Here is a 24452-nt window from a genome sequence, read left to right as displayed (position 1 = left end):
CCCATCACATTTGGGCCTAATTTTATTATACTACTGACTGAGATAAAAGGCTATTATTACCAAAAGACCAGTTACACATTTTGTTCATTCCAAGTGTAGCCAATGATTTTTGTTTATTGTATATGTTATGTTATGATTTACTAACATGTTATGTTACATATAATCACTGTATGCTAAATAGAGTTAAATTATAGGATTACAGAAATATAAGATTGATCAGTAGTTAGAAGGGATAATTATGTATTAGATATTTAAGTAAGTCGGGTTGTAATGCAAGGCCTACAGGCTGAGGCCTGTAAGATTTTAGCTTAGCCATACTAGGCCAGAGGCTTAAGAAATGCTTGACAAAAGTAAGCGACTAAAGAATGACCCTATGCCAAAAGATGACCAGAAAAAATGTACCAATGGGTGATACTGCAAAAAATGTACTGTAAGAGTAATGTTTTGCTTACAAGATGCTCAATAGTCACATTTTTCTAACACATGTCCTAACCGCAGGGTGCACTATGTGCATAAATACTAATGAAGTATAGTCAGAATCACATTATAAAAAGCGGGTGCCCAGATTAGGAACATTGAGCTCCCCATGGAAAACTCCAGCAGGAACCATCCCTTTACTGATGATCAATCCATGAGAGACCCATCTGACCCTAACACTATCTAGGAGGATGTGAGTATAACTATATAAGTAACTTGTGCATAGGTCCGTATAGAATTTCTATATGCTTAGGTAATCATAACTTTGATTGTAACTTTAACAAAAACTTGTCAAACAGACTAGACACTGTACTTATAAATGTATGTGTGGTCTCTAACCTTGGTCTTTGTGTGTTCCTAGAGACTCTAAATCTGAAGCACGTAGCAGAGGTGACTTTTACTCTGTTAAGCCTGAAACTATAGCCAGCAGAGTCAAACCCATGGTGATGTAATACCACATTACAAAATTCACTTTAAATAAAATAAAAGGCTACAGAAGTAATTTCTAAACACTAACTTCATGTGAGTGGGGTGAGTTTGTCCCACTATCATTACAAGGGAAATCTTGATTAGAAATTCTTTAAAAAAAACATGAAGAGTATGTTATTTTCACTCCTACTGAACAATAAGGCACCTTCAAATCTTTATTTTGGCATTTCCCTTTGAACTGAAAGTTTCTTCCCCAGTTGTTTAGGAGCCCTAAGTTAGATGAATCATTTTCTTTTTAATTCTTCTCAGTATATGTTCATCAAAGATTCAAATTAGCCTTCAAGTCAGAGCGCCTGGTAACAACTAAAACCCCATTGAGACAGACAGATCAAATTTGGCTACAAGTCGCTGAGCTGCATTAAGCTGTTTATCCACATTATGCAAATGTAATTAGCTCTCATCAAAATTACACTACCTCCCACCAAGGATAAAAGTGATCAAATTTAGATTAAATCAGATACAATGGCATACTACCATTCGTATGGGACTGATGAACGAATATTAAATATTATCTATTAAGGGGAAAAAGGTTATTTCTAGAAAACATATTGAGAAGTTACCTGCAATGGCACCAGCTGTAAGGAGATTAAGCCCTCTCACGTGGCCATTTTCATCAGCAAGCATCAGTTTACTGTGAGCATAAACAGGAAAATAGATTGCAGAAAAGGGAATGTCTCGGAGGAAACACGCTTTTGCACCCTGTCACACAAAAAGGAAACATAATACAAACAAGTTATATAAATAGGGTTAGAATTAAAGGCTGGCAAGCAGCCCCAGGCCACTGGGTATAGACTGAGCCAAGGGGATCTACCAGGTAACTAGTAAATGCAATATAATGTCTTAGGGAATGTAGTATGGAGATTTGAACATCAAAAGAAGCACAGGTTTCAGAGTAGAACATCAAAAGCAGCACAGGTTTCAGAGCATAGTTAGTCATTCGATGGTCAGCTCTCAGCTTCAGTGTTCATTTCTAACTTTAGCAAAGAGTGACACTTGACAATTAAGGGCCTGCCATCAAACCTTCGATAGTTTTTCGTACAGAAATGTACACGAGAATTTAGCCTGCAAAAAACCTTCTCTTAGCTGATCCTGCTGGCCTGGTGACAGGGCATGTGCCGCCACACGAAAGATTCGACTGGGGCCCTTGCTTGCCACTTGGTCCACAGGAAGCTGAGAGCATTAGTGAGCATCTCCACTGACCCTCTCTGGCTGCCAGAAAAAACTGCACTGCAGGGCTAGCACAGTTTGCCCTCTTTCCCCATGGGAAAGTTGCCACAACATGGAAACTCTAAAGCACGGGGAAGTAATACGGAGACAAAGGATGGGGAACTTGAATGACTCTCTTGCCAGGAAAAAAGTAATTCTTGGTTAAAACTTGGCATACAAGGCCTAAAATCAAACTAAAGAAATTCCCTCTTGACACATGCTACAATAGCTGTGGAGATGCTGTTAAAATACATCATGTTATTTGTCTGATACTGGGTGAATTACCTTCTGCTGTACAGAGCTCACCCTGAGGGTGAGCCATTGAGGCTGCAAAACTGTCTCCTCCACTCACCACTCAGTCCACTCTGTGCCAGAATAGTGGCCACTGACTCTCTGGATTTCCTACATAAGAGGCTCTGGGCCATGGGCCACATAAGAGTGATTCCAGGGCCTTGGAAGGTCGCACATTTCTAAAAGTTCCCCTCCACGCTGACCTATTTGGAGTAGACAGAGAGCCCTCCGCAGGGGATCTGTGGGGCTTAAGTGGTATGGATGGTCTTGTGGAGAGACACTCTATGCTTGGATGAATTTCACTCACCGTGATTACATCTTTTAAAACCAGTCCCCTTTTGGTATTTACTCCACTGAGCTTTGTATTCTTTTTTGTTTTAACTTAATTCTCCTAAACCTCCTTGAGATGACTATGCAATTTTAAAAAAAGATAAAATTTGTAATAGAATCACCTTTCTAGCCACCACACACAAAAACGATTACTGCACTAAAATTTTGCCCCATGTACCAAAACATTGATGATATTTACGGAAACATTATAGCTGTGTGAATCTAATCTAGTGAATTCAGAAGAAAAGCTGCAGCTACGGAGGCAAATTTCCACATTTTTACGGTGCTACATAGCTCCATAAATAAATCAGCTAAACCAATATTTTGGAAGTCACAGCTGCCTAGAGCTGTTGAATTTACGTATTACTCCTTGCACTGGCAAAGGATACAGGAAGAAATACTCTTCCTTGTTTAAGAAAACTAATCGCTTCTGCACCATTACATCTGATCTGTAATGATGGTAGTAAGTATACCTGCAGGGAAGGAATCTGTTGACTGGCATTCTGGTAAAGTACAGTACGGGCTTTTTTTTAAATGGAATTCATTATTGACAAATCCCACCACTTAACTTCTTAAAGATCTGAATCCTACTAAATTCTACTACTGTTTCACTGCTGCCAAATTATTAAGACAAAAAGAGGATGCTGCTGTGAAGATAACAATAGAGAGAACTGAGATTCAAAATAAATGTAAGACATTTGGGCTCCTAAACAAACACAAAAGAAAAGCTAAAGAAACTTTTCACAAAAGCCTTCAAATGAAATGATCCATGCCAGAAGCCAGCAAGTCTGCAATACAGGACTCCCTGCAGCCGGATATAAAAGCCCAAAGGATAGAACAGGAGAGTATTTTTATGTATCCCACTTCCACTATTATGAGTATAAGGGCAAGTCTACACTACAAAATTAAGTTGACCTAAGTTATGTTGTCGTACAGCCACTGCAGTAATTAAACTGCTTTTGCATGTCCACACTATGTTCTGTGTGTCGGTAGTGCGCATCCTCACCAGGAGCGGTGGCACCAATTTAACTGTCAGTGTGGGCACTGTGAGATGGCTCCTGAAAGGCAGTAACAGTTGATGTAACAACACAAAGTCTACACTGACACTGCGTCGACCTAATTACATCGACTTAAGTGCTATGCCTCTCATGGAGGTGGAGTTATTAAGTTGGCGTAGTGGGCAAGTTACATCAGTGGCAGCTGCATTTTACTGTAGACACTTACAGATTTAAGTCGATGGAGGCGGTCCTACATCGAACTAGCTCTGTAATGTAGACCAGGGCTAAATGTGTCGTCCCCCCCCACACACACACACACTTTTCTACCACGGGGCTGCCCTGCAGGAAGAGTTTATTTTTAAATTTGAAAAGATTTCTTTGATTTACAACAAAGTTTTTGTTTTAAAAGTTCTTTTAAATTTATCATAAAATGGTTTAAAAGTGGTGTTCCAGGAATGCTCAAATACATACCTTATAAAGACCGAAAATCCCCAGGTCTTTTAGAACAGTAAGGGCACTGACTCTGGGTCCTGTTGCGATTTCTCCTGCTACCTGCAACCGAATCTTTACAATCTCTAGTGGATTAGTGAAGATGACCTGTGAACCTCCTGCCTGCAAGACCAGAGAAAATGAGTTACAGTGAATTCTATTATATCACACCAATAAGGTGCTGAGCACCTTTGGCTCCCACTGAAGGACAACAGGGCCCTGTTACATTACGTATGTGCAATATGGAACACACTCAGTAACATCCCTGTCCTGAAGTCTCCCATTCTTCTGCATAAAAACATGTGCTTTTTAAAGTACATTGAAACTTAGAAACAAAGGCAGACTACCATGGTTCTGTATGAGTTTGTGATTTCTATTACAGCAATTCATTCCATTTTTCTTCTCCCTCGGACATCCACTTTTCTAAACAGTCACATTATTATCTAAAAGTTTATCAACTTTCATCCATTTAGATATCAGGTTAAGTTAATCCTAATGCTCTGCAGTCCAAGGCTCAGACTGGAAACAAAAGAAAACTGCTCTGATTCACAGACAAAATTAGAGTCTATATCAAGTACAGTTTTGCCACAGAGATGAAGAATAAATATTAAAATGGGAAATTTAATTGACCAATATTAGGGGAATATGTATGAAGTTTACAATATGCAGTGACAGCTCAGAAAAATTGATATTTTAGTTGCCATTACTCTACAAAACTGAAAGTTATGAAATTTTGTACAGCTGTATTTTATATGCAGTATAATAGACGGTTTCAATAAACGAAAAACGGCCCATGTGTTGAGGTGTTATTTGTATTTAGTGCTGCTGCCTGGGGGAAGTAAGCTGACTGAAATTTATATTTGAGGTTGTAATTTTAAATAATTGGCAGAGTGGTCAGATCTTTTGTGCGGAGCTTTTAATTGTTCTATCTGGAAAATTAAATAAATAAATGTAAACAATAGACATACCAATATTTCCAAATTTGTTACAAAGGAAAATAGATAGCTAGATACAGACTTCAGAGTAGCAGCTGTGTTAGTCTGTATCTGCAAAAAGAACAGGAGTACTTGTGGCACCTTAGAGACTAACAAATTTTTTTGAGCATAAGCTTTCGTGGACTACAGCCCACTTCTTCGGATGCATATAGAATGGAACATATATTGAGGAGATATATATACACACATACAGAGAGCATGAACAGGTGGGAGTTGTCTTACTGGGCTATCTTGATTATCACTTCAAAAGTTTTTTTCTCTTACTTAATTGGTCTCTCAGAGTTGGTAAGACAACTCCCACCTGTTCATGCTCTCTGTATGTGTATATATATCTCCTCAATATATGTTCCATTCTATGCATCCGAAGAAGTGGGCTGTAGCCCACGAAAGCTTATGCTCTAATAAATTTGTTAGTCTCTAAGGTGCCACAAGTACTCCTGTTCTTTTTGCAGATACAGACTTGCGTCCGTTTCTCTGACCTGAGCATGACACAGATTTAATAGCTGGCAAATTGTTTTTACATTATTAGCAAAGCAGACGCACCAGAGCTTGCTCGTTTCTCCCATCCACTATTCCTGCATGAGCTGTTCTACAGAGTCTGTATTTTAGCCTAAGACTTTCACAGAGCTGCATCTCAAATTTTACAGAGCGATTCAACATGACAGTTTATTCCAGAAGCATGTAAATGTACTTGAAAGTGACATGTTTAGACTTCTCTTTGGTATGCTGTAGGTACCACCCTTCACTTCTGGCAATGTGCGTGGTCCATCACAAAACGGATAATTTGTCTTTACTGCCTACCCCAATGTTCCTTTCTCCCCTCTCCCCCTCTTTAAATTTTTTTATTAAAACCATTTACAAATTTTATTTAAAACATGTGTCAATGAACAAGTCCAGCCTTACATTAATTAGTATTTTCCTCTCATTTTAAAAACTCTGAATCCCTTCCTCATAGCCCTTTTACCTTCACCCCAACCTATGAAAAACTTCACCTAAGGAAAGGGAGACTGCCCTGAACAGCTTCCTTTTTTATCATCCAGGAATCCAACTCCCACTTTGTGAGCACAGTGGAAAAATGCAGGAACTTGCTTCTTCAGACAGCTATCCTATTTCCTACAAAGCACCCAAACACAGGCTTTGAGTACCTACTAATGATTTAAAATTACTAAGCTAAATATGCCGTTCAACCAACTCTCCCCTCCTGACAAGCAGTAGCTCATAACCAAATCCTGACACACCCATAGTTGAAATCTGTATTGGGGTTTGCCAGGGCTCAGCCTCTTCTGTCATGTGTAGTCATGCTGGCAGGGGTGGAGCAGCATACTCTACAAAATGTCATCTTCTGCACACCATGACCTCACACACAGTGTGTGTGCGCAAGGTCAGGCCAGCCGAGGGAGCTGCACACTCTGCAAAATGGCGTCCTCTGTGCGACATCCTCTATTTAAGCCCCAGCATCATTTCTTTACAAATTAAGCATTAGACACGCCCATATATATTGGCCTATACATCTATCTCCCTAGCTCTCTTCAAAGGCAGGTGTAATTAAAGGGCCATGCAATGTGGTGTGAAAGTTGGCAAATATGGGCTACTTCAAACCAGAGGCAGGACGACACTGCAGAGCCCCAGGATCCTTAATTTATCACTCACCCAGGGGTGAAAGTAACTTACAGGACTTACCGGTACTGCCAGAGTCCTGAGGGGGGCATGGCCTCAACCAGAAGAGGCGGGGCCTCTCAAGATTTAAAGGCCCCAGCCCGGCTGCCGGAACTGCGGGGGGGATTTAAAGGGCTCTAGGCTCCCCGCTGCGGAAGCGCTGCGGTCCGGCACAGCGTACTGGCTCTTACTGGTACGCCGTACCGGCTTACTTTCACCTCTGCACTTACCCCTTCTGTTATTTAGAGAGGGAATCAAACATCAACTCCTCCACCGATCACAACTGTAGACTGCACAGACTATAAATTATTTCACTACTGATCAAAGTTTGCAATAAAGGAGAATGACAACCCTGACAATTAAATGGTCGTTATGCTTTGGGTCAACACCCCTGAACCCAAATAAAGGCAGTTCACATTTATCTTAATGGCATAGTTTCCCGTTTGTCATCATCATATTGATTTACTTCTGGATAACTTTTTGAAGGATCTCTCTCAAATAGAGGAGTTAGGTTTTCAATTTTTCTTTTTCTGGAACACTTGATGCAACTATCAGGGAAAGTGCCAACTTGCTGAGCCCCCACAGGCCAGCTCAATTTGACCCCAGCTCCTCTGTGAAGTATATACAATAAGTTGTCTCAGTGCAATAATGCCACTAGTGTCCAATGCCATTTTTCAGACCTAGTTTCCTTCCACACACACTTAAAACTACAAAACAAAACAATGGATGATGCCCTGCAGGAAAAACATTTCAAAGTTTCAATCTAAACAAATTTTATAAAATTGCCAGCTGGCAAATTCTGCTAAATGAAAACCTAATTCGTTTTTCTTCATGTTGTATTCAACCAACCAATTTGAAAACTTGATGATTTTCCTACATTCATTTATTTCAGTAATTGTGGTAGCAATAATCTTAGGCAGAATGCTCATGTTATAATGCAATATACAGTACCACAAAAACAATCCTCAAAGAAACCACAAATTTAGATGCTGAAACCAGAAATTCAGTTCTGCTAGACAATAATTTGTTAACTGCTCATTAAATGTGCATACTGTGTTTACATATATGAAATTCTGTTTTTTATTTTTAATCAGCTATAAATTAGAATATCCTGCAGGGCAGGCAAAATAACTGTCCCTCATTGCCTAACACCCAGCACAGAAACACAAACAGACCAATTCATAAACATTTCTATTTTCTACAAAAAATCCAATCTTCCTGCAATTAACATTCCCTTTCTATCTGCACAAGTGGCTGGGTCTCAGTTAAATCCCAACAAAAGCCTGCTTCTGAAGGAACAGAGTTGCACAAATAGGACTCTAATTCACACAAAACTCTTTAACCATTTTCTATTAAAAATGTGTGTTTCGATACACAGATAGCTGCATAAAACACATCTACGAGGGGAGCCCTAACATGCGCAGGCTTATGTGTCATCATTAAAGCAGTATTTTGAAAAGTGCATGAATCGTACCAACCTCATTAACATTTGGCACACACAATATTCGAGATATTGACAGACTCCAATAACGGGCACACTTGTCACAAAGGTGACTTGGGAAGTTTCACAATATTTTAAAAAATATAACAACATAATAACTACAACCACAAGTAAAACCCATTTTAAATGCTGCTCTTTAAGAATAAATTATCTTGCCCAAACATTGATTTCTCAACACAACTTTATTTTTCATCCAGTGTTGTAGGTGTGCCTGGACCTCTGCAGGTCTGTAAGGGTATGTCTGCATTGCATGCTAGCTTAAATCTACTTAGAACGGCTAAAAAAAGCCACAAAGATACAGTGGCACGGGCTTCAGCATGAGCTGTACAAGCATGCTGGTGACCCTGGATACATACTCACATTGTCAGTCTGTGCCATCTTTTCTTCACTGCTATTTTTAGCAATGATAGCTAAATTATAGCTAGCACACATTTGTCAGCTTGTGCTGCAATCACACCTCTTACTACAGTGTAGACATACCCCACAAGACACCCCACTTTCCCAAAATATTCTTACAATCTAAGGCCTGATACTGCAAACACTTCGGTACATAAGTAACTTTACTCATGTGAGTAGTTGCACTGAATTCAATGGGACTATTTGCAGGAGCAGGGGTTTGCTGGATTGGTTTCTTGAACGTATCATTTATGAGTATGACAAAAGAAGAAGGGAAGGCAAGACAGAGGACATTTACAGAAAACAGGGGAAGCACATTTTGGCAGTGTATGAATTGTAATTTTTTAAATTATTTTTATCAACGTATTGTTTGTTTTAAAGATTGTGAAAAGAAGAGGATTTTGAGGAATAAGAAAGAGGGGAGACTAAATTGGATAGGATCAGGGAGGTAATATGAGGCATAGGGAACAGCACGGAAGATAATGCAGAGGCAGAAAGCTAGAAAGGAAGTGTTAATGGAAAGAAATTGGTGGAGTTCAGGGACTGCTTGTAAATCCTCAGTATTTATTTGCAAATTGGTTGTGCAAATATTCATACTTCCTTTTTCCTTTTTCAAATAGTCCTATTTCTATTTATTTATTTGTATGTGTGACAGTGTGTGTGTGTGTATATACACACAGACACACATATCTCAAAGGAAATTCAAGTACTAATATTAAAATTGGTTTATTTTTAATATAAAATTGTCCTTTTGCACCTAAATTACAATAGACACGTGAAAAAAAAGTTGACAAATTTATTTCTGAATGGAGGTTATTCATACACATCAGAAATAACAATAATAAAAGCTTCTATTTAACCTTAATGTCACATAAAATAAAAACTCCACAAGGAGCAAATGAAGGAACTACAATTGACAGCAAAGGTTATAAGAGAAAAGATGTAGTTTGAGATCCCACAGCAAACACCTCATGACATGCCAAAGCCTGAAGGAAATACACAAATGACCCTACAACATAAGACCTCTTGCCCTTTCCAATTCCACCCCAGAGGCATATGCTACAAAGGGGGGGGAGATGTCTGCTCCGAGCCCTTGTTTACTTCCTACTTGCAACTGCCACATCCTGGACCAAAACTATTTCCCCACTCAACCAACTAAAAGAAGAATATGTTCTTTGATGTTTATGAAATAGTCCTGATTTAAAGAACTTGCACTCCACTCCCAAGTCAGGGCTTTCATTGTTCATACACCTACAGTAAGCCTACTACAATATTGCTAAATAATACACCCCCTCTACATTTAAATACATATGTTTAAGATTGTAACAGAAATCAAAGCAATTTCAAATCGTAGCTGACTCTGCCCTTAACTCTCCTTGTACTTCCAACAGGCAAAGACGTGAAAAATGTACAACAGCACAAGTAAAGGTAAACTATCATCTCTAAATCTATACTTCCTGCATTTTTCCTCTTTGATAATTAAAAACAATTGTTTAAACATTTTATAACTTCTTTAGTTTTTTAAAAAATATTTGACAAATGCCTACCTTGACAAGCTGGAAGGAAATGCACACAAAAACCATGAAAATGTAATAAATTCTTTTTTTGAAATAAAATCCAAGAAGTGTTTCAAGACTAGACAATATCATATTTGTTTTTTAGTTAAAAACATACAAAATGGTTTAAAAATAGGTCTCCAGAAATTCATTTTTATTTATTTAATCTTTTATAAAGCAACTATCAGCAAAGTGTTCAAGAGTCATACAATAAAAAACAAATTACAATACTTAAAAATAACCCACTATCCCAAATACACAGCCTGAAATCACAAATAAGTCTGGCACGAGGAAGAATCCAACAGCCCCACTAATAAGAGTAGGCCAAAGAGCCAGGTGGGACTTGCAATGTGTCCTAAACACAAACAACGAGGGACTGTGACACCTCAGTAAAGGAGTTCACACCAGTCCTGAGAAAACCCTGCCATGTCCTAGCCCTCACTGAGCTTAGGTACTGAAGGCAGACCTATACCAGGTGACCATAACAGCTGGGCAGGGACACATTTGATAATACTCTGCAATAAACTGATATATTTGTAGACATCAGAAGTGAGAAGAACTTCTTCACTCTGTACCCCGAAGCAGATGACTTTCACAGAAGCTGACCCACATTCAGGGTGGGGAACCAAGGTTCAAGATAGGATTCATGAAGCATCTGCAGCAGTGTTCGACTTTCAGCCAGCACAACTATTGAATATCCTCACTTTGAATTCTCCTGCCCTACCTTGCTTGGAACAGGAGCCATATGGAAAAGGTACTGCACATGCAGAGGGAAGCACTGACAATCAACTGGCATTGTTTCAACCACCTAATCCTGTCAGTTTTCTACTTTAGGTTTTAATGAGTTGCCAGCAGTGTGTCCTGGATTCAACACTAGCATTCAGGAAAAGAATAAAAGAAGCTGAAATGGCGTGAAGCAACAGTGCAGACAGAGCAGTCACCCATTTGTAAGCTATCATGTGACCTATGGGGGCTACAAGGAAGAGAATGTGGTCTCTGAAGTAGTTGAAGTGAGGGCAAGTGGCCTGCTGTCTGCACCTCCTAAAAATGACTGGAGGGACAAAACAGGTGCCATCTTCCTCTAAAGATGCCAAAAAGGGAGAAACAGGACTACTAGGCACACCATAATACTCCAGAGAGAAGTAGTAGGCCAATGGCCCATCCCCCAAGAAAATAATTCCTGAGAAGACAGCCAGTTGGAGGAGAGGGTTGTGTTTGGATAGCAATGTGGGGAGTCCTCAGTTTCAGAGGAGCATCTGAATTTTTGAACCCTTATATGAAAATCCAACATTCTCTCAAATTTTCACGTTTTCTTAAAATATTATAAAGAAGATCCTTCAGATAGGGGACTACTTATCAGAAATAGATACGGCCTTTAATTCAGTTTTTACTATGTATGAAACATTTTGGTACAAAAGGATTTAACCATAGTAAATCTGATTATCAGAATTCGCAGCCAGATGGAAATTACAAATACTTTGCAAATATTTTTAACTTAACACATCACAGGAAAGAAAAACACCTAATGAATTACACGTTCCACAAATACTGTTTGTACGACTGAGCCTTCGAGAAGAAGGTTAGCGTTTGTGGTTGATATTTGCTAGCTACATATCACAACTTCTTTTCCCTATTTCCGTGAAAGTAAACTTTGTACACTGACAGGTGAAGACTCAGGTATGTACCATACTGCCAAATCTAATCAGGGAGAACTATAAGTAGCCTACCTTCAGGGCTTCTTCTTTGAATTTAAATCTTGCAGAGGTCAACCACCTTATTGCCCCAGGTTTTGTGGCAAGCTGAGGAGGTTTTATTCCAGCTTGCCAGCCTATCCAGCTGGAAGTTATTAGGGTTTTCTGCTACAAAGGATCCCTAACCAGCTTTAAACATTCTATACTGTTACCAAATGTTGGGAAATCCCACAAATGAAATTAGCCAAGTTACAAACACCAAAGTCTGTTGTCATTAAAAATGCAAACCAAGTACAGATTGCTTAAAGAACTACCAAATTATAGACTTCATTTCCAGTGTAAATTCCATTTGTATATTTACATGCTGCTTTTAGTTAAACGTTGGAGTAAAATAACTCTAAAATTTTGTATAAAGGAATTTAAACAAACAACTCCCTCACATCTGTTAGCTCAAAGCCAATATATACTGTTATTCAATCTCCTTACATTTATGTAAACAATCTATTAAGAATTGTTGTTGTCGTTGTTTTTAAATGGAAGATACCAAGTGAAGACGTAGGTTTAATTCACTTTTGAGATTTACAGCAGGAACTGGGCTATCCAAGTCCGTTTTTAAACCCCCTTCTATGGGACTTTTTCTGGGAGGACCAAAGGAAGTTGATGATGATCCCTCTACTGTATTCTCAATGACTATTGACAGTGAGCCATCTCGTCCCATTCACGCAAAGTATAAATACCATCTAAATGTGCCAATAACTATGGAAAGGGAAGAGGAGCACCTGCTCTTAGAAATTCTGGAAGCCCCTCTTATGTACACCACATCCTGGGACTCAGTCTGACTGAGCTGGGTAAGTATAGTCAGTCAAAGATAGGAGCAGTAATAAGCAGCCACTCCACAAAGCAGGCTTCCATGGCAAATTTTAGAGTCTAAGTTTCACTCAGCATCAGTGTTGCTGACAGCAGTATTGACTTTATCTCTGCAGCTGAAGGTAACAATGAAGAGGGGTGGAGGTAACAAGCAGCTTTGGCTGGATCAGCAATGCCAGCACATCTCATATGTTAGCTACACCGAGAGGGTGGAAGGAAGCAAGGAGCAATACAGAGGGGCCATAATTCCACGCTGCTGTCCACGATTCATGAGACTGGAAGAGGGTGTGTGAATAGATCTTAGGGAACTGCATCATTCTATATTTCCTGCCCCCTTTCTCACAGCACTGAAACAAGCAGATAATGCCTTGGGCACGCCACATGGAGAACCACAGAGTTTCAGTAACTTTTCTTACGTTTCTGTGTAGAAGAGGATGGTATTGCCTGATGTCAAGGAATATACATTATACTTTATCTGTTATTCTGACTGGACAATGCAAGGGTGGGAATTCTCCCTCTTTTTTTTTTTTTAAATAGGTATGAACGACACAGGACTGATACTTACACAACTTCCAGCAAGGATCTCTGCAAATACTGGAATGGAACCATCTCTCTGAGTGAACTTGTCTCTGACAAAATCATTAACCTAATAAAAATATACAATTTATATATTACGAACAGTTTTCTACTTTAACATTTTTTTCTGATCAACACCCATTACATTTGTAACCAAACTTAATGGAACACTAGTAAGTGTTCATCATTCATGCATTTAAAGGAAACAAAGCCCAGCTGCTTCTACAAACATGGGAATGCCAGGAAAACAGACCTGTCTTTTATTACTACAAATCAGACAAAAATTAGTAAGAGACAGAATTAATTTAGAAATGGAGAAACGTACTGTGAGCTTAATGGCCTTTTCTGGAGCAACACCTATAAGCTGTGGTAACAAGCCTATAGAAATAGAGAAAATCGTTAGGAAGCATTTTTTCTATCAAAGAAAATATTACTTTTATAAGAGTCCAACAATGTTGCCTCTCCACAGGTGGAACTTCCTTTGAACTCAATGCCAGTTCTGCACGTAGAGCTGGCTGTAGCATTGGCTGCTGAATGTGCACTTATGCAATTGAATATCTTAATACTTCTGCTGAAATTGGCAATATAAAGGATAATTGGATCCCCCTTCCATAATCAAGTGAAACCAGAAATAGTGGTAAAAAAGGGGAGGGACTTGGAATATTTGTTCACACAATGGATCATTCAGCATTTTCATGAGTATTTTTAGCCTCCTTACTCAGCACCACTCTCCCATGAAGTATACAGATGAATGATTTACTCTGAGACAGAGTGAGGCTGTAGAATGACTGTCCAATATTTTCATCCTTGCAGTACACTGAAAGCAGGCTGAGCTTGGATCTCTCCTCTACAAAAGTTTATTTTGTACTTTTGATGAAGGATGTTTTCTACCTGATTTAATTTATTCGCATTAAACACATAATCATGCTATTTGATAACTAAAGCGAGTTTGGTAACAACCTTTTAAATGTCAAAATTCCCAACATAAAAGAAATAAAATGTGTAAGCTTGAAAGCTTGTCTCTTGCACCAACCAAATTTGCTTCAATAAAAAGATACTACCTCACCCACCTTGTCTCTGAAATAAAAGACATTAGTAGACATCTAAGCAAAGCATTGTTACACACTGCCAAGTGTTGCCATTGCTTAGGTGACTTGTTTAATAAAACACAAAACACTACATAACTTTCCTTTGCCCAAATGACAATGTACTACTCAAAAATGTATGAGGTTTTTTTTTTTTTTCTATTACTTACTTACATAGTTAGAATGGATATAGAGGATCAGCATTGGTGGAAAAAGTTAGTTGTAAGTGACATTCAATACAAATTCACTAGTTTCTCCTCAAGCACCACATGAGGTGGCACATGCAGTACTTTAACTTTTAAACCATTAAAGATGTTCTTTGTTTACAGGCTGCATTTTGGCATGCAGCAGCTGCCTACGACAAATTAACAATTAACTTCTATGTGGAATCACAGGGCTCAATTTTCTAGAGGCTACAGCTATTTAAAGGATTTCCATTCTTTCAGTACAACATGGTAGAATGCACTTTAAAAATTGTTACTAATAAATGTTTTCTATCCTGTCAAGTATGTGTGTTGATGGACCCCTAAAACCTACTTTGAAGAGGCTGATGAGAGAGACACTTTTTTTGTGTGCTTGTAGACAGCCTGCAAATAGTCTTGCATATATATACTACTGTCAGTCAAACCGAATCAATGACAAAAGCATGACCTGCTCATACACCTTTCTAGGAGCAGACTGATTTAAAAGAATAAATCAGTAGATGGCAGTCTTAACTTCCTAACATCCATGATTAGATCAGCACCTGTTACTTTTTAATCTAAATCTTCTGCATAATCGTGTCAGTATAGTATATGTGTTGCAAAATCTACAGAAATAAAAGGTTACAAATTGTTAATAAAATATTGATTTGTCCCTTTGATGATATCACTGTAGCTTTAACGAATATTATAGGTGATATCAGACAACTTCAATAAACAATACAACCACAGGTTTCCTACTGTCTTGCAAGGGTAAGGCAGAAAAAAAATCTATGAAAATATTATGCTATTTAAATAATAAAGGAGGTATAAAGACCCACTACACTCAGCCCATTTAATTTACATAGTACCTTCCTCTAAACCAACCCTCAGAAAACATGCACCTATACAGAAGGATCAGAAAATAACATATGCAATGTCTTGTTTTCTTCCAACCCAGTACTTTGTGTGTGATTTACAGGCTTACTACACTGAGGAAAGGTACTTATTACATACAAAGAAAGGTTGACAATGACAAAAAGAAACACTGCCCTCCCAGCCTGAGTCTCTGATCCACTGTGAAAAGAAAATCCAGCTCTGCAGTGCCCACAGTTTAAAAAAAAAACAACAACAAAAAACTACTAGACAAAACACCGCAAGACACACCTCCCACTGCCTTTTATGTGCTGTTAAATACATGCACACACACACTCCATAAATCTATATTTCGGAGAGCCTGAGATTCAGTGAGTTCTAGCAAGGGGAATTTAGAAAACATTTCAGAGTTAATTCTGGAGTTGGGTGGCAGAATCCAGTAGCCTTATGACAGATATTAATAAAAAATAAAGCATACCTGTAAGGGATCACTTTATTTCTATGTAATTTATGTAGTAAAAACTCACATCACGTCTGCACTGTCCTGTTCTGTCTGAATACAATTAAAATTAACACATTTATGCATATAAGAATCCACCTACAGATACACTGGGCATCTCTTCTGTGAATGCAATATAAATGTTTCTGTACTTCTACTTCTATATAATTGGAATTATGACAGTCTGGCATGGTTGTGGAAACAATCTTGCGCTATGAACTCAGTATCAGAGTCTCCACAGATTTAAGTTTTTCAGGGACACAAAAATACTATAAACGACCATACAATCTACATAAAAGAACAAGTATAGAAAAGATCTAAAAATATTTTGGTCCCTGTTTATTTTAAGCAATACTTTAAAAATGTAAAACATTATGTTTCATTCATGTATAGTCTTTGATTTCAAAGTGCTTGTCAAAGGTTACAAAAAGAGGCAACAATGGTACTGTTAGCAACAATCAAAAGTCAGAACATCAAACCCAGAAGCTCCAATGCAAAGCTATTGACTAAGAAAAAGGAAAGGAGGATACTGTCAATACACTAGAAAAGGAAGAGAAGTGATGGGGTTTCAGGTGAAATTTTAAATTATGAATTAAGGGGTAAAATTGTTCTTGTGAAACAATTAGCAACACTGGAAAGCAAATCTATTTACCAGTAAGATAAATTACTAGCAAGAGCCATAACAAAAGCTATACTATAAAATACTTACTTTAACCTGTCTGGTCATTCAATGACAGACCTGCGGGTGGCTATATTACAACCGAAAAACTTCAAAAACAGACTCCAACGAGAGACTTCTGAGCTGGTATTGATATGCAAACTAGACACAATCAACTCAGGATTGAATAAGGACTGGGAATGGCTGAGCCATTACAAACATTGAATCTATCTCCCCTTGTAAGTATTCTCACACTTCTTTTCAAACTGTCTGTACTGGGCTATCTTGATTATCACTTCAAACGTTTTTTTTCCTCTTACTTAATTGGCCTCTCAGAGTTGGTAAGACAACTCCCACCTGTTTATGCTCTCTGTATGTGTGTATATATATATATATATCTCCTCAATATTTATTCCACTCTATATGCATCCGAAGAAGTGGGCTGTAGTCCACGAAAGCTTATGCTCTAATAAATTTGTTAGTCTCTAAGGTGTCACAAGTACTCCTGTTCTTTTTGTGGATACAGACTAACACAGCTGCTACTCTGAAACCTGTCAGAAAGACAACGTAAAAGTTGTACATTAACTACGTACAACAAATAATGAGATTATTAAAACCTCTTTAATCAGAGCAGTCTAGTTTTAACTGGATTCCCTAGTGTAAAAACTGCTCAGGGGTTATTCTTTAAATAAAATTGGAAGATTATCAATGCCTCCATGGACACAGCAGAATGCAGACTACCCAGACAGGGAGCATCAAGGAGGTGAGGAACTCCACCCCAAGGAAAAGAACCAACTTAAGAAGTACTCCTATGGCAGTTGGAGAAAGATTTTGTGAACACAATTAAGTTACACCAAATGGTAAATAAGAATACAGGGGTTGGTTAAAACGCAAAGATTTCAGATGACCAGTTAGAAGGGCCTCAACCATATGACTTGAAATAGTAACAGTCGTTTGGAATATGCCCGAGCTAAAAACGGAAGATGCAGCACCTATATTTGAGTACACTGAATCACCTGATTGATAAAAAGCAGTTTTAATTTCTCAACCTAGACTTTAGAATCAGTACTATACTGATAATCAAATTTACAAAATATAAGACATATTATTCATATTTTAGAACTAATACAATAGTAGACAGCAACAAAAAACAAGGAAGGTTTCACCTAGCGAATGATGTTTAGTTTTTGCTAAAGAAACATTTACTAATCATGGAGCAAATCCCATTTATCACTCATGTGAACAGAACCATTAAAAGCATGAGACTACTTGCTTGAGTATGATGAGCAGGATTTGACCCTTAGTTCAGACATTATATTTCAAATGATTCTGTTTCTGTCATCTATTATGTATTTCTCATCCTTCTCTAACAAATATTGGCATTAAAATAGGATCTTTGCTCCTTAGACACTCATCTGCTCCTGCTGTTTATCTCCCACCTACAGTCACAATCCTTTGTTTGCAAGATAACAATCAAGTCCACTGCACCCATAATGCCCCAGAAAATTAGGACTTCAAGCAATGTAAATAGCACCAGAGGAACAAAGATCCTGTTTTTTCAAGCAAGTGTTTATAACAACACTGATCAAGAGAAGATAAATACTCAGTTCAACTACATGAAATAGAAGCAGAATTGTTCTGATTATTAAGGGTTTTTTTGGTGTTTCCATAAGGGGTTGGCTGTTGATGCATTGGATGAAGAAAATCACTAGATACCTTTGATTTATTCACTTACCTCTGTAAAGCCCAAAAAATCCTTCATAACGCAAAACTTTTTTAAAACAGTCATAGCTATTTTTATACATCAATTCTCCCACAACTGAACCAGAGGAGCGCTGATTCTGCATTCGTGTCTTCACCAGGTCTATGGGGTATACAGCAGTGGCACCCACAGCTATAAGCAAAAATTACAAAATATTATTTCTACAGTATCACAGGTGTGTATATTGCACTTGACTGTTAAAAAAAGTACTAGTTTTCTACAGCGATGACCCAAAACATGAGGTTCAGAGGGTAATGCACGTTTACGGGCACTGCAAGGGAAAGTTGATGGCAGAACACTAGGCAGAAAAAGAAATCTTGGATGGACAATGTGGCATATCCTTGGTGGATCAAAAGAATTATTCAACCACACAGAAATTAGCAGAGGATGGTACAGAACAGGCTATTATGGTTGCAATCCTCCAGTTATGGAGACGCCACATAAGAAGGCTGTATGCAGTGTGAATAGTATCAACTGAAGTTAATGAGACGACTCACATTGTGTAACAGTAAGCATGTGCCAGTCTTTGCCGGATCAGGAATGTAATCCCTATGCCTCAGTTCCCCATCTGTAAAATGGAGAGGATACTTCCCAACCTCACAAGGATGTTGTAAGAATAAATACTTGTATTTGTGCGGTGCTCAGATATTATAGTGATAAGAACCATAGAAAAGTGAATAAGTAAAATAATCTGTTCTCCTTGTCTGAAATTTGCCAAAGGTTGTAAGGACTGCAGAAGGCTCAGAATGCAGTGTAACTTCACCTGTTCTGCTGCATGGCTGGTGGGTATCTGGAAGCACACGTTCAGTGGCTCTCTGAACCCTTCCTGAGGTTGTGTGATGGATTCTGGCCCTCCCAACCCTGGAGTAGTTCTCTGCACAATGATCATTTACTCGGCTGTGTAGGAGTAGAAGGGGTTGAATTTCACCCCAACGTACAATATGTCTTAAGCAAAAAGTCACTGAAATTAACAAACACAAAGCCTTCAAATGCTATTACAAAAAATGAAGGACAAAACCTTGCAACACCATTAGATTATAGATTTTTTTAAAGGCATGTTAAAATATTCAAAAATTATATTGGGGAAAATTGACAAAAGCTAACAAAATTTAAAAAGTTTGTTTATAATTATGTAGACAGACAGCAAAATCCTCAGTTTTTTCCCTCTCAATTTTGTTCTTATGTTTTTTGGTATCACTCCCATCAAGTATAATCAATGGTGGTGCAATACTGCATCCAGAAAGCCTATGTCATTATGAACGTTTTGCCCTGAAGACTGTCTGGAGCCAGAGGTGCCACTGCAATGTTCTGCCAAGTCTTCTGATCATAGGTAAAAATAAAGAGCACTTCACAGAGCTCTCCAGTTCTTACCCTTTCAAACAATGAACTGCACCTTAGATGATCTCCATTAGTCTGGTGAGATAATATTACATTAACCCAGCCTTGAAAACAGTACACAGACATGTCACTCACCTCCAGCAACTGAGCCCAAAGTGAACCTGTAAGCAGACTCTGCTACTTGGAGCCAGATAGGCCTGCCCATACCGCCATAAGATTGCTGGGGAGGGAGAGGGGGAAGGAGGAGAGAGACATAATTTGGGAAACTTGTGAGAAACTGAAGCAGCCTATGAACTGGCTTTTGTAAAATTAAAGAAAAAATTTGACAGAACAGCAGCTTTAGTTCAAGGGAAAAAAGACTGGATAATCCTCCTTTGGCATAACAGAAACAGCACATTTTCAAATAAATCTCTCATATATTGCTACCTCCTATACTCCTTGTCTGACCAAAGAAACAGTTTTAAAAATGATTTCTTTATGTGAAAAAGAAGGTGCACATAGAGATACTTTTAATTTATGATTTTTCCCTTCTATTGGGTTTGATCCTATGAGATGGTGTGCACCTTCTACTCCCTCTGATTTCAATAAGCTTTGAGGACCTCAGAGACAGAGCTCAGCACCTCACACGATCAAGAGCATCATCAATATATTCCATGTTTTGTCAATATATATGCATTAGATATCCATACTTAGCACATACAGCACTTTACAGTCTCAAAAGCAAGGGAAAAAGTTATCTAGTCCTCATAACACCACTGCAAGGTTAGTAAGTTATAAATATAGGGTTGACTTTTGTTTTAAGTTATAATGATGAACCTCAGATTTCACTGACGTATGCTAGAGTAACAAAGCAGTACATGGCCTTGGAATTTTTCAGTGATAGACTTAAACAAATGTATATCTGCAAGGAAAAAGTCTACAGAGACTGATGTAGTGGTGTCAACTAGTTAGAAAAAAAGGTACCAGTAGCAAACTAGTCTAACTTGCACTGATGAGGCATTCTGTAAAGTACGCAAACTGGGCCAAACAGAAATCAGTGGGGTAGAGGAGAGTTTGTTCATTGAGTGTAAGATGAATTGCACACAGAAGGAAAGGAAGATGGCAGCAAGACTAGTCCCTCCTCCCATTCCAAAAAAAGTGAATGATTCAAAATTGTGAATTGAGATCAAATGAAAATTATTGGGAATTAACTGTGTTCAAGTCAGGGAAGTATCTGGTCTGGCATAGTACGAGTGATATTTTTACTTTGCCAGAAATATGCACAGTGCTGTATAGACACAAAAACCAAGACCCTGCCTCCAAGGCCTTACAATAAAAATTAGTCATCAAAGTCCCCTCTTGCTTATCCTGTGGTTGTACAAGCCATGGGGGGAAATATCAACAGGTGTATAAGTAAATCTCCTTGCCTCATTCCCCCCACTTTTTTAAAGCCATTTGCACCGTGACAGATGACCCCAACAATCCTGACAGTATATTTAGATCTTGCAGAGGCCCCAGGATGTTACGGAAAGGTTTTGCTCTTAGACCACACATCATGAACACATAAATATTCATTAGAAGATATATGGCATTTTACTGAAAATACAGTTCCTACATCCACAGGAGTATATCACTAAGGTTGCTTAAACGAGTTGTGCTGAGCTTGCTGCAGCACTGGGGAGCGAAATAGCCATTGCCATGCAGCAGCCACTGCAGCAAATTAATTTAAGCAGCTCTACTGGTATCGATCTTCTGTGCACAGGTACACACCTGAAGTTATAATATATTGGTATATTTTGCTTTACTTTATTTTATTAAATAAGTGTGGAGAATACAGCAAAAATTGCAGAGATTATATAATTTTGGGGTCCACAATTCTTTTGCACTTTGATGGGGCAGATTTATTTATTTGTTTATTTTTGGAGGCTATTACTGTGTGTATTTCAATGGGACATTTAAAAGCTCCCTCATTCAAACAGTCCCAGCAGCGCCATTCTCATTGCTGGGCCCTGATCAGGCCAAACAGAGGGATGGTACAGTTTTATCTCACAAAATTTTATGTCACTGATCTTTGTTAGCATCTTCTAAAATCTTAGCAGACATCCACTGAATGTCCTTGATCCTGCATTGTGTGGCACGCTGCTGAACTGCTCCACTTAAATTAGTAGGGCTTCATGCTGCTCATGAAGTACATGGTACTATATAGGATTGGCAACTATGAGATTAAGTTCAGCTCACTTCTTTTAAAATATAAGGAAACTTTTACACAGGCCTTCCACAATATACATGGCCATCAAGAATTTCCTTCCCCAAGATATTTTCTTCCAGAATGACTTGCTGGAATACAGCCTAAAAGAGAAGAATGGAGAATATTCTGAAGTCACATCAGATATTTATCAACTGTGCACATGGATTAAAAAAACCCATAAGATTACATCAGAAGAAAAATCTTTAGTTAAGATCAGAAATATATTTTCCTGATGGGTGCCATGGAAAAGAAAGATAAACCTGCAGAATTTCCTCATGAATCTCAAAAAAATTCATACTGAAAAAAGCAACATTAGAATAAATCCCAGAGTAAAATGGTATCTCAATTGATGTCGATAAAAATAGATAAAAGCAATGAACTCTTAAAAGACTTGAAAAAGGACTAGTTCTTTTATCCCTGCAGTTTTCTTCTGTCTTCACACTTGCTTCTCTTTAGTCTTTTAAAGCTAGTCTCTTCCTTGTAAGCATCAGAGTCTTAGCAAAATCAAAGCATTATACTCAGACTTAAATTCGGATGTTAATACTCAAATTCTTTGTGAAACAAAAGTCACTTTCATCCTATTAAATGATTGTTCACTAGTTTGTGGTTCACTTGTGTTCAAATGTAAATAAATATAATTACTGCTATAGCTTTCAGATCATGCATATTTATAAACAGAAAATTACTGAAGCGGTCATCCCCATCTAACCACTGTATACTGATATTCAACTGCTAGGTTTAAAAAAGTCTTAAGATATGTCAACACTGAAAAAAAGGCGTGTTTTTAACATGGGTTAGCTAACTTGGGTTAAAATAGCAGTGAAGACACAGCAACTCAGCTTTTAACTCAAGCTAAAGCCTATGGGGAGCATGGAGTTGAACTTGAGCAGCTAACTTGAGTTAAAAGCCAAGTTGCCAGGTCTTCATTTCTATTTTTACCCTAGTTCAGAAGATACCTTTCTTTGCACTATAGAGAAACTCTTACATTAATCAAATAATCAGCAAACATGTCTGACAAGTTATGTCTACACTGAGCTGTAGTGCTGACTACATGGGTGTGAACTGCAGAGCACAAAGATTTGCACACAAACTCGGTACCTTTTCGTTCTTGCCAGCAACATTCACACAGGGCAGTTTAAGCGCAACTCACACCCTCATAGTCTGCACTATGGAGTAGTGTAGACAAGCCCTAAGTTTCATTCATGCTAGATTTACTGAAGAGATATTTACATTAATTTTTCTACATTACATTTCATTAATTTTTTATAAAAAACCCCAGAATTTAGGGGTCATTTAGAGTCACTGTAGAAACATCTCTCTTTCTCTTCCCAAGCATAGCTCCCTTGCAAGGTAGATACTTTTTAGACCTCACAGAATTTCTTATCCTTCTCTAGGATTTGATAACATATCCTCCCCAGTATAGATCATAGAATACAATAAGATAATAAAGTCCAATGGAGATCAAAGTTCACCCCCCGCTGATTCAGGAACAAAGAAAATTAAGTGACTATTCCTTCTAATCTGCATGTTTTAAAACAGAGCAGAATAGGCAGGATGAATAATGTCTTATTCCAAAAGTGGGACGGTGGAAGGAATATACATTCTGTGCTTATTATTATTACCACAGAGCCTAGGAACACTAGTCATGAACCAGGACCCCATTGTGCTAGGCACTGTTTAAACACAGAACAAAAAAGATGATCTCTGCCCCAAAGAGTTTACAATCTAAGTATAAGAGAGACAAGGCGGGCAAAGTAATATCTTTTATTGGATTGACTTCTGTTGGCGAGAAAGACTACCACAAAACTGCATAATCTAAGTATAAGACAAGAGATAACAGAGGGATACAGACAGACAGACTCACAAGGAAACAGTGAGACATTACTGGTCACCACAATAGGAAGTGATCTCAGCACACCAGCAGCCTAACCATTGTCAAGTGTATTGTAGACATCATGACAAAGGAGAGTTTTCAGGAGGGTTCTGAAAGTGGACAATGAGATAGCTTTCAGGATATTTATGGGGAGCCCCTCCCAAGCATGAGGGGCAGCATGGGAGAAAGCACAAAAGTGCTTATCTGCAAAATCAGTAAGTGGACAATGGAGGCTGGCATCATAGGCTGATCAGAGGTGAGATTCAAGACCTTGATAGTGAATACAAACGGCTTATGTTTGATGCACTAGTGAAGGGGGAGGCAGTGGAGGGCTGCAAAGACAGGGATAACAAAGTGACAGGTTAAGAAAATGATCTTTGCAACAGCATTCTGAATGGAGGATGCTGATGCTACATCAAGAAAGGAAAGAGAACAGT

The 24452-nt window shown here is 38.3% G+C and overlaps 1 protein-coding gene across 2 annotated transcripts in view; it reads right to left on the bottom strand.

Annotated features, from left to right (window-relative positions):
* The window catches only part of SLC25A12 (solute carrier family 25 member 12), an 83763-nt gene that overhangs the window by 3880 nt on the left and 55431 nt on the right, over nucleotides 1-24452 (bottom strand). For both annotated transcript variants that reach the window (XM_054043562.1, XM_054043563.1), the window contains exons 10-15: nucleotides 20051-20135; nucleotides 18551-18709; nucleotides 13844-13896; nucleotides 13508-13588; nucleotides 4263-4403; nucleotides 1527-1665 (exon numbers count right to left, since the gene is read on the bottom strand). In XM_054043562.1, coding sequence (XP_053899537.1) covers nucleotides 1527-1665; nucleotides 4263-4403; nucleotides 13508-13588; nucleotides 13844-13896; nucleotides 18551-18709; nucleotides 20051-20135 — 658 coding nt within the window. The remainder of the gene's footprint in view (nucleotides 1-1526; nucleotides 1666-4262; nucleotides 4404-13507; nucleotides 13589-13843; nucleotides 13897-18550; nucleotides 18710-20050; nucleotides 20136-24452) is intronic.

Source organism: Malaclemys terrapin, chromosome 11 (genome assembly GCF_027887155.1).
Source record: "Malaclemys terrapin pileata isolate rMalTer1 chromosome 11, rMalTer1.hap1, whole genome shotgun sequence".
Classification (NCBI taxonomy): Eukaryota; Metazoa; Chordata; order Testudines; family Emydidae; genus Malaclemys; species Malaclemys terrapin.
Note: the sequence above shows the minus strand (reverse complement) of the source record. Positions and strands in the feature narration are given on the sequence as shown.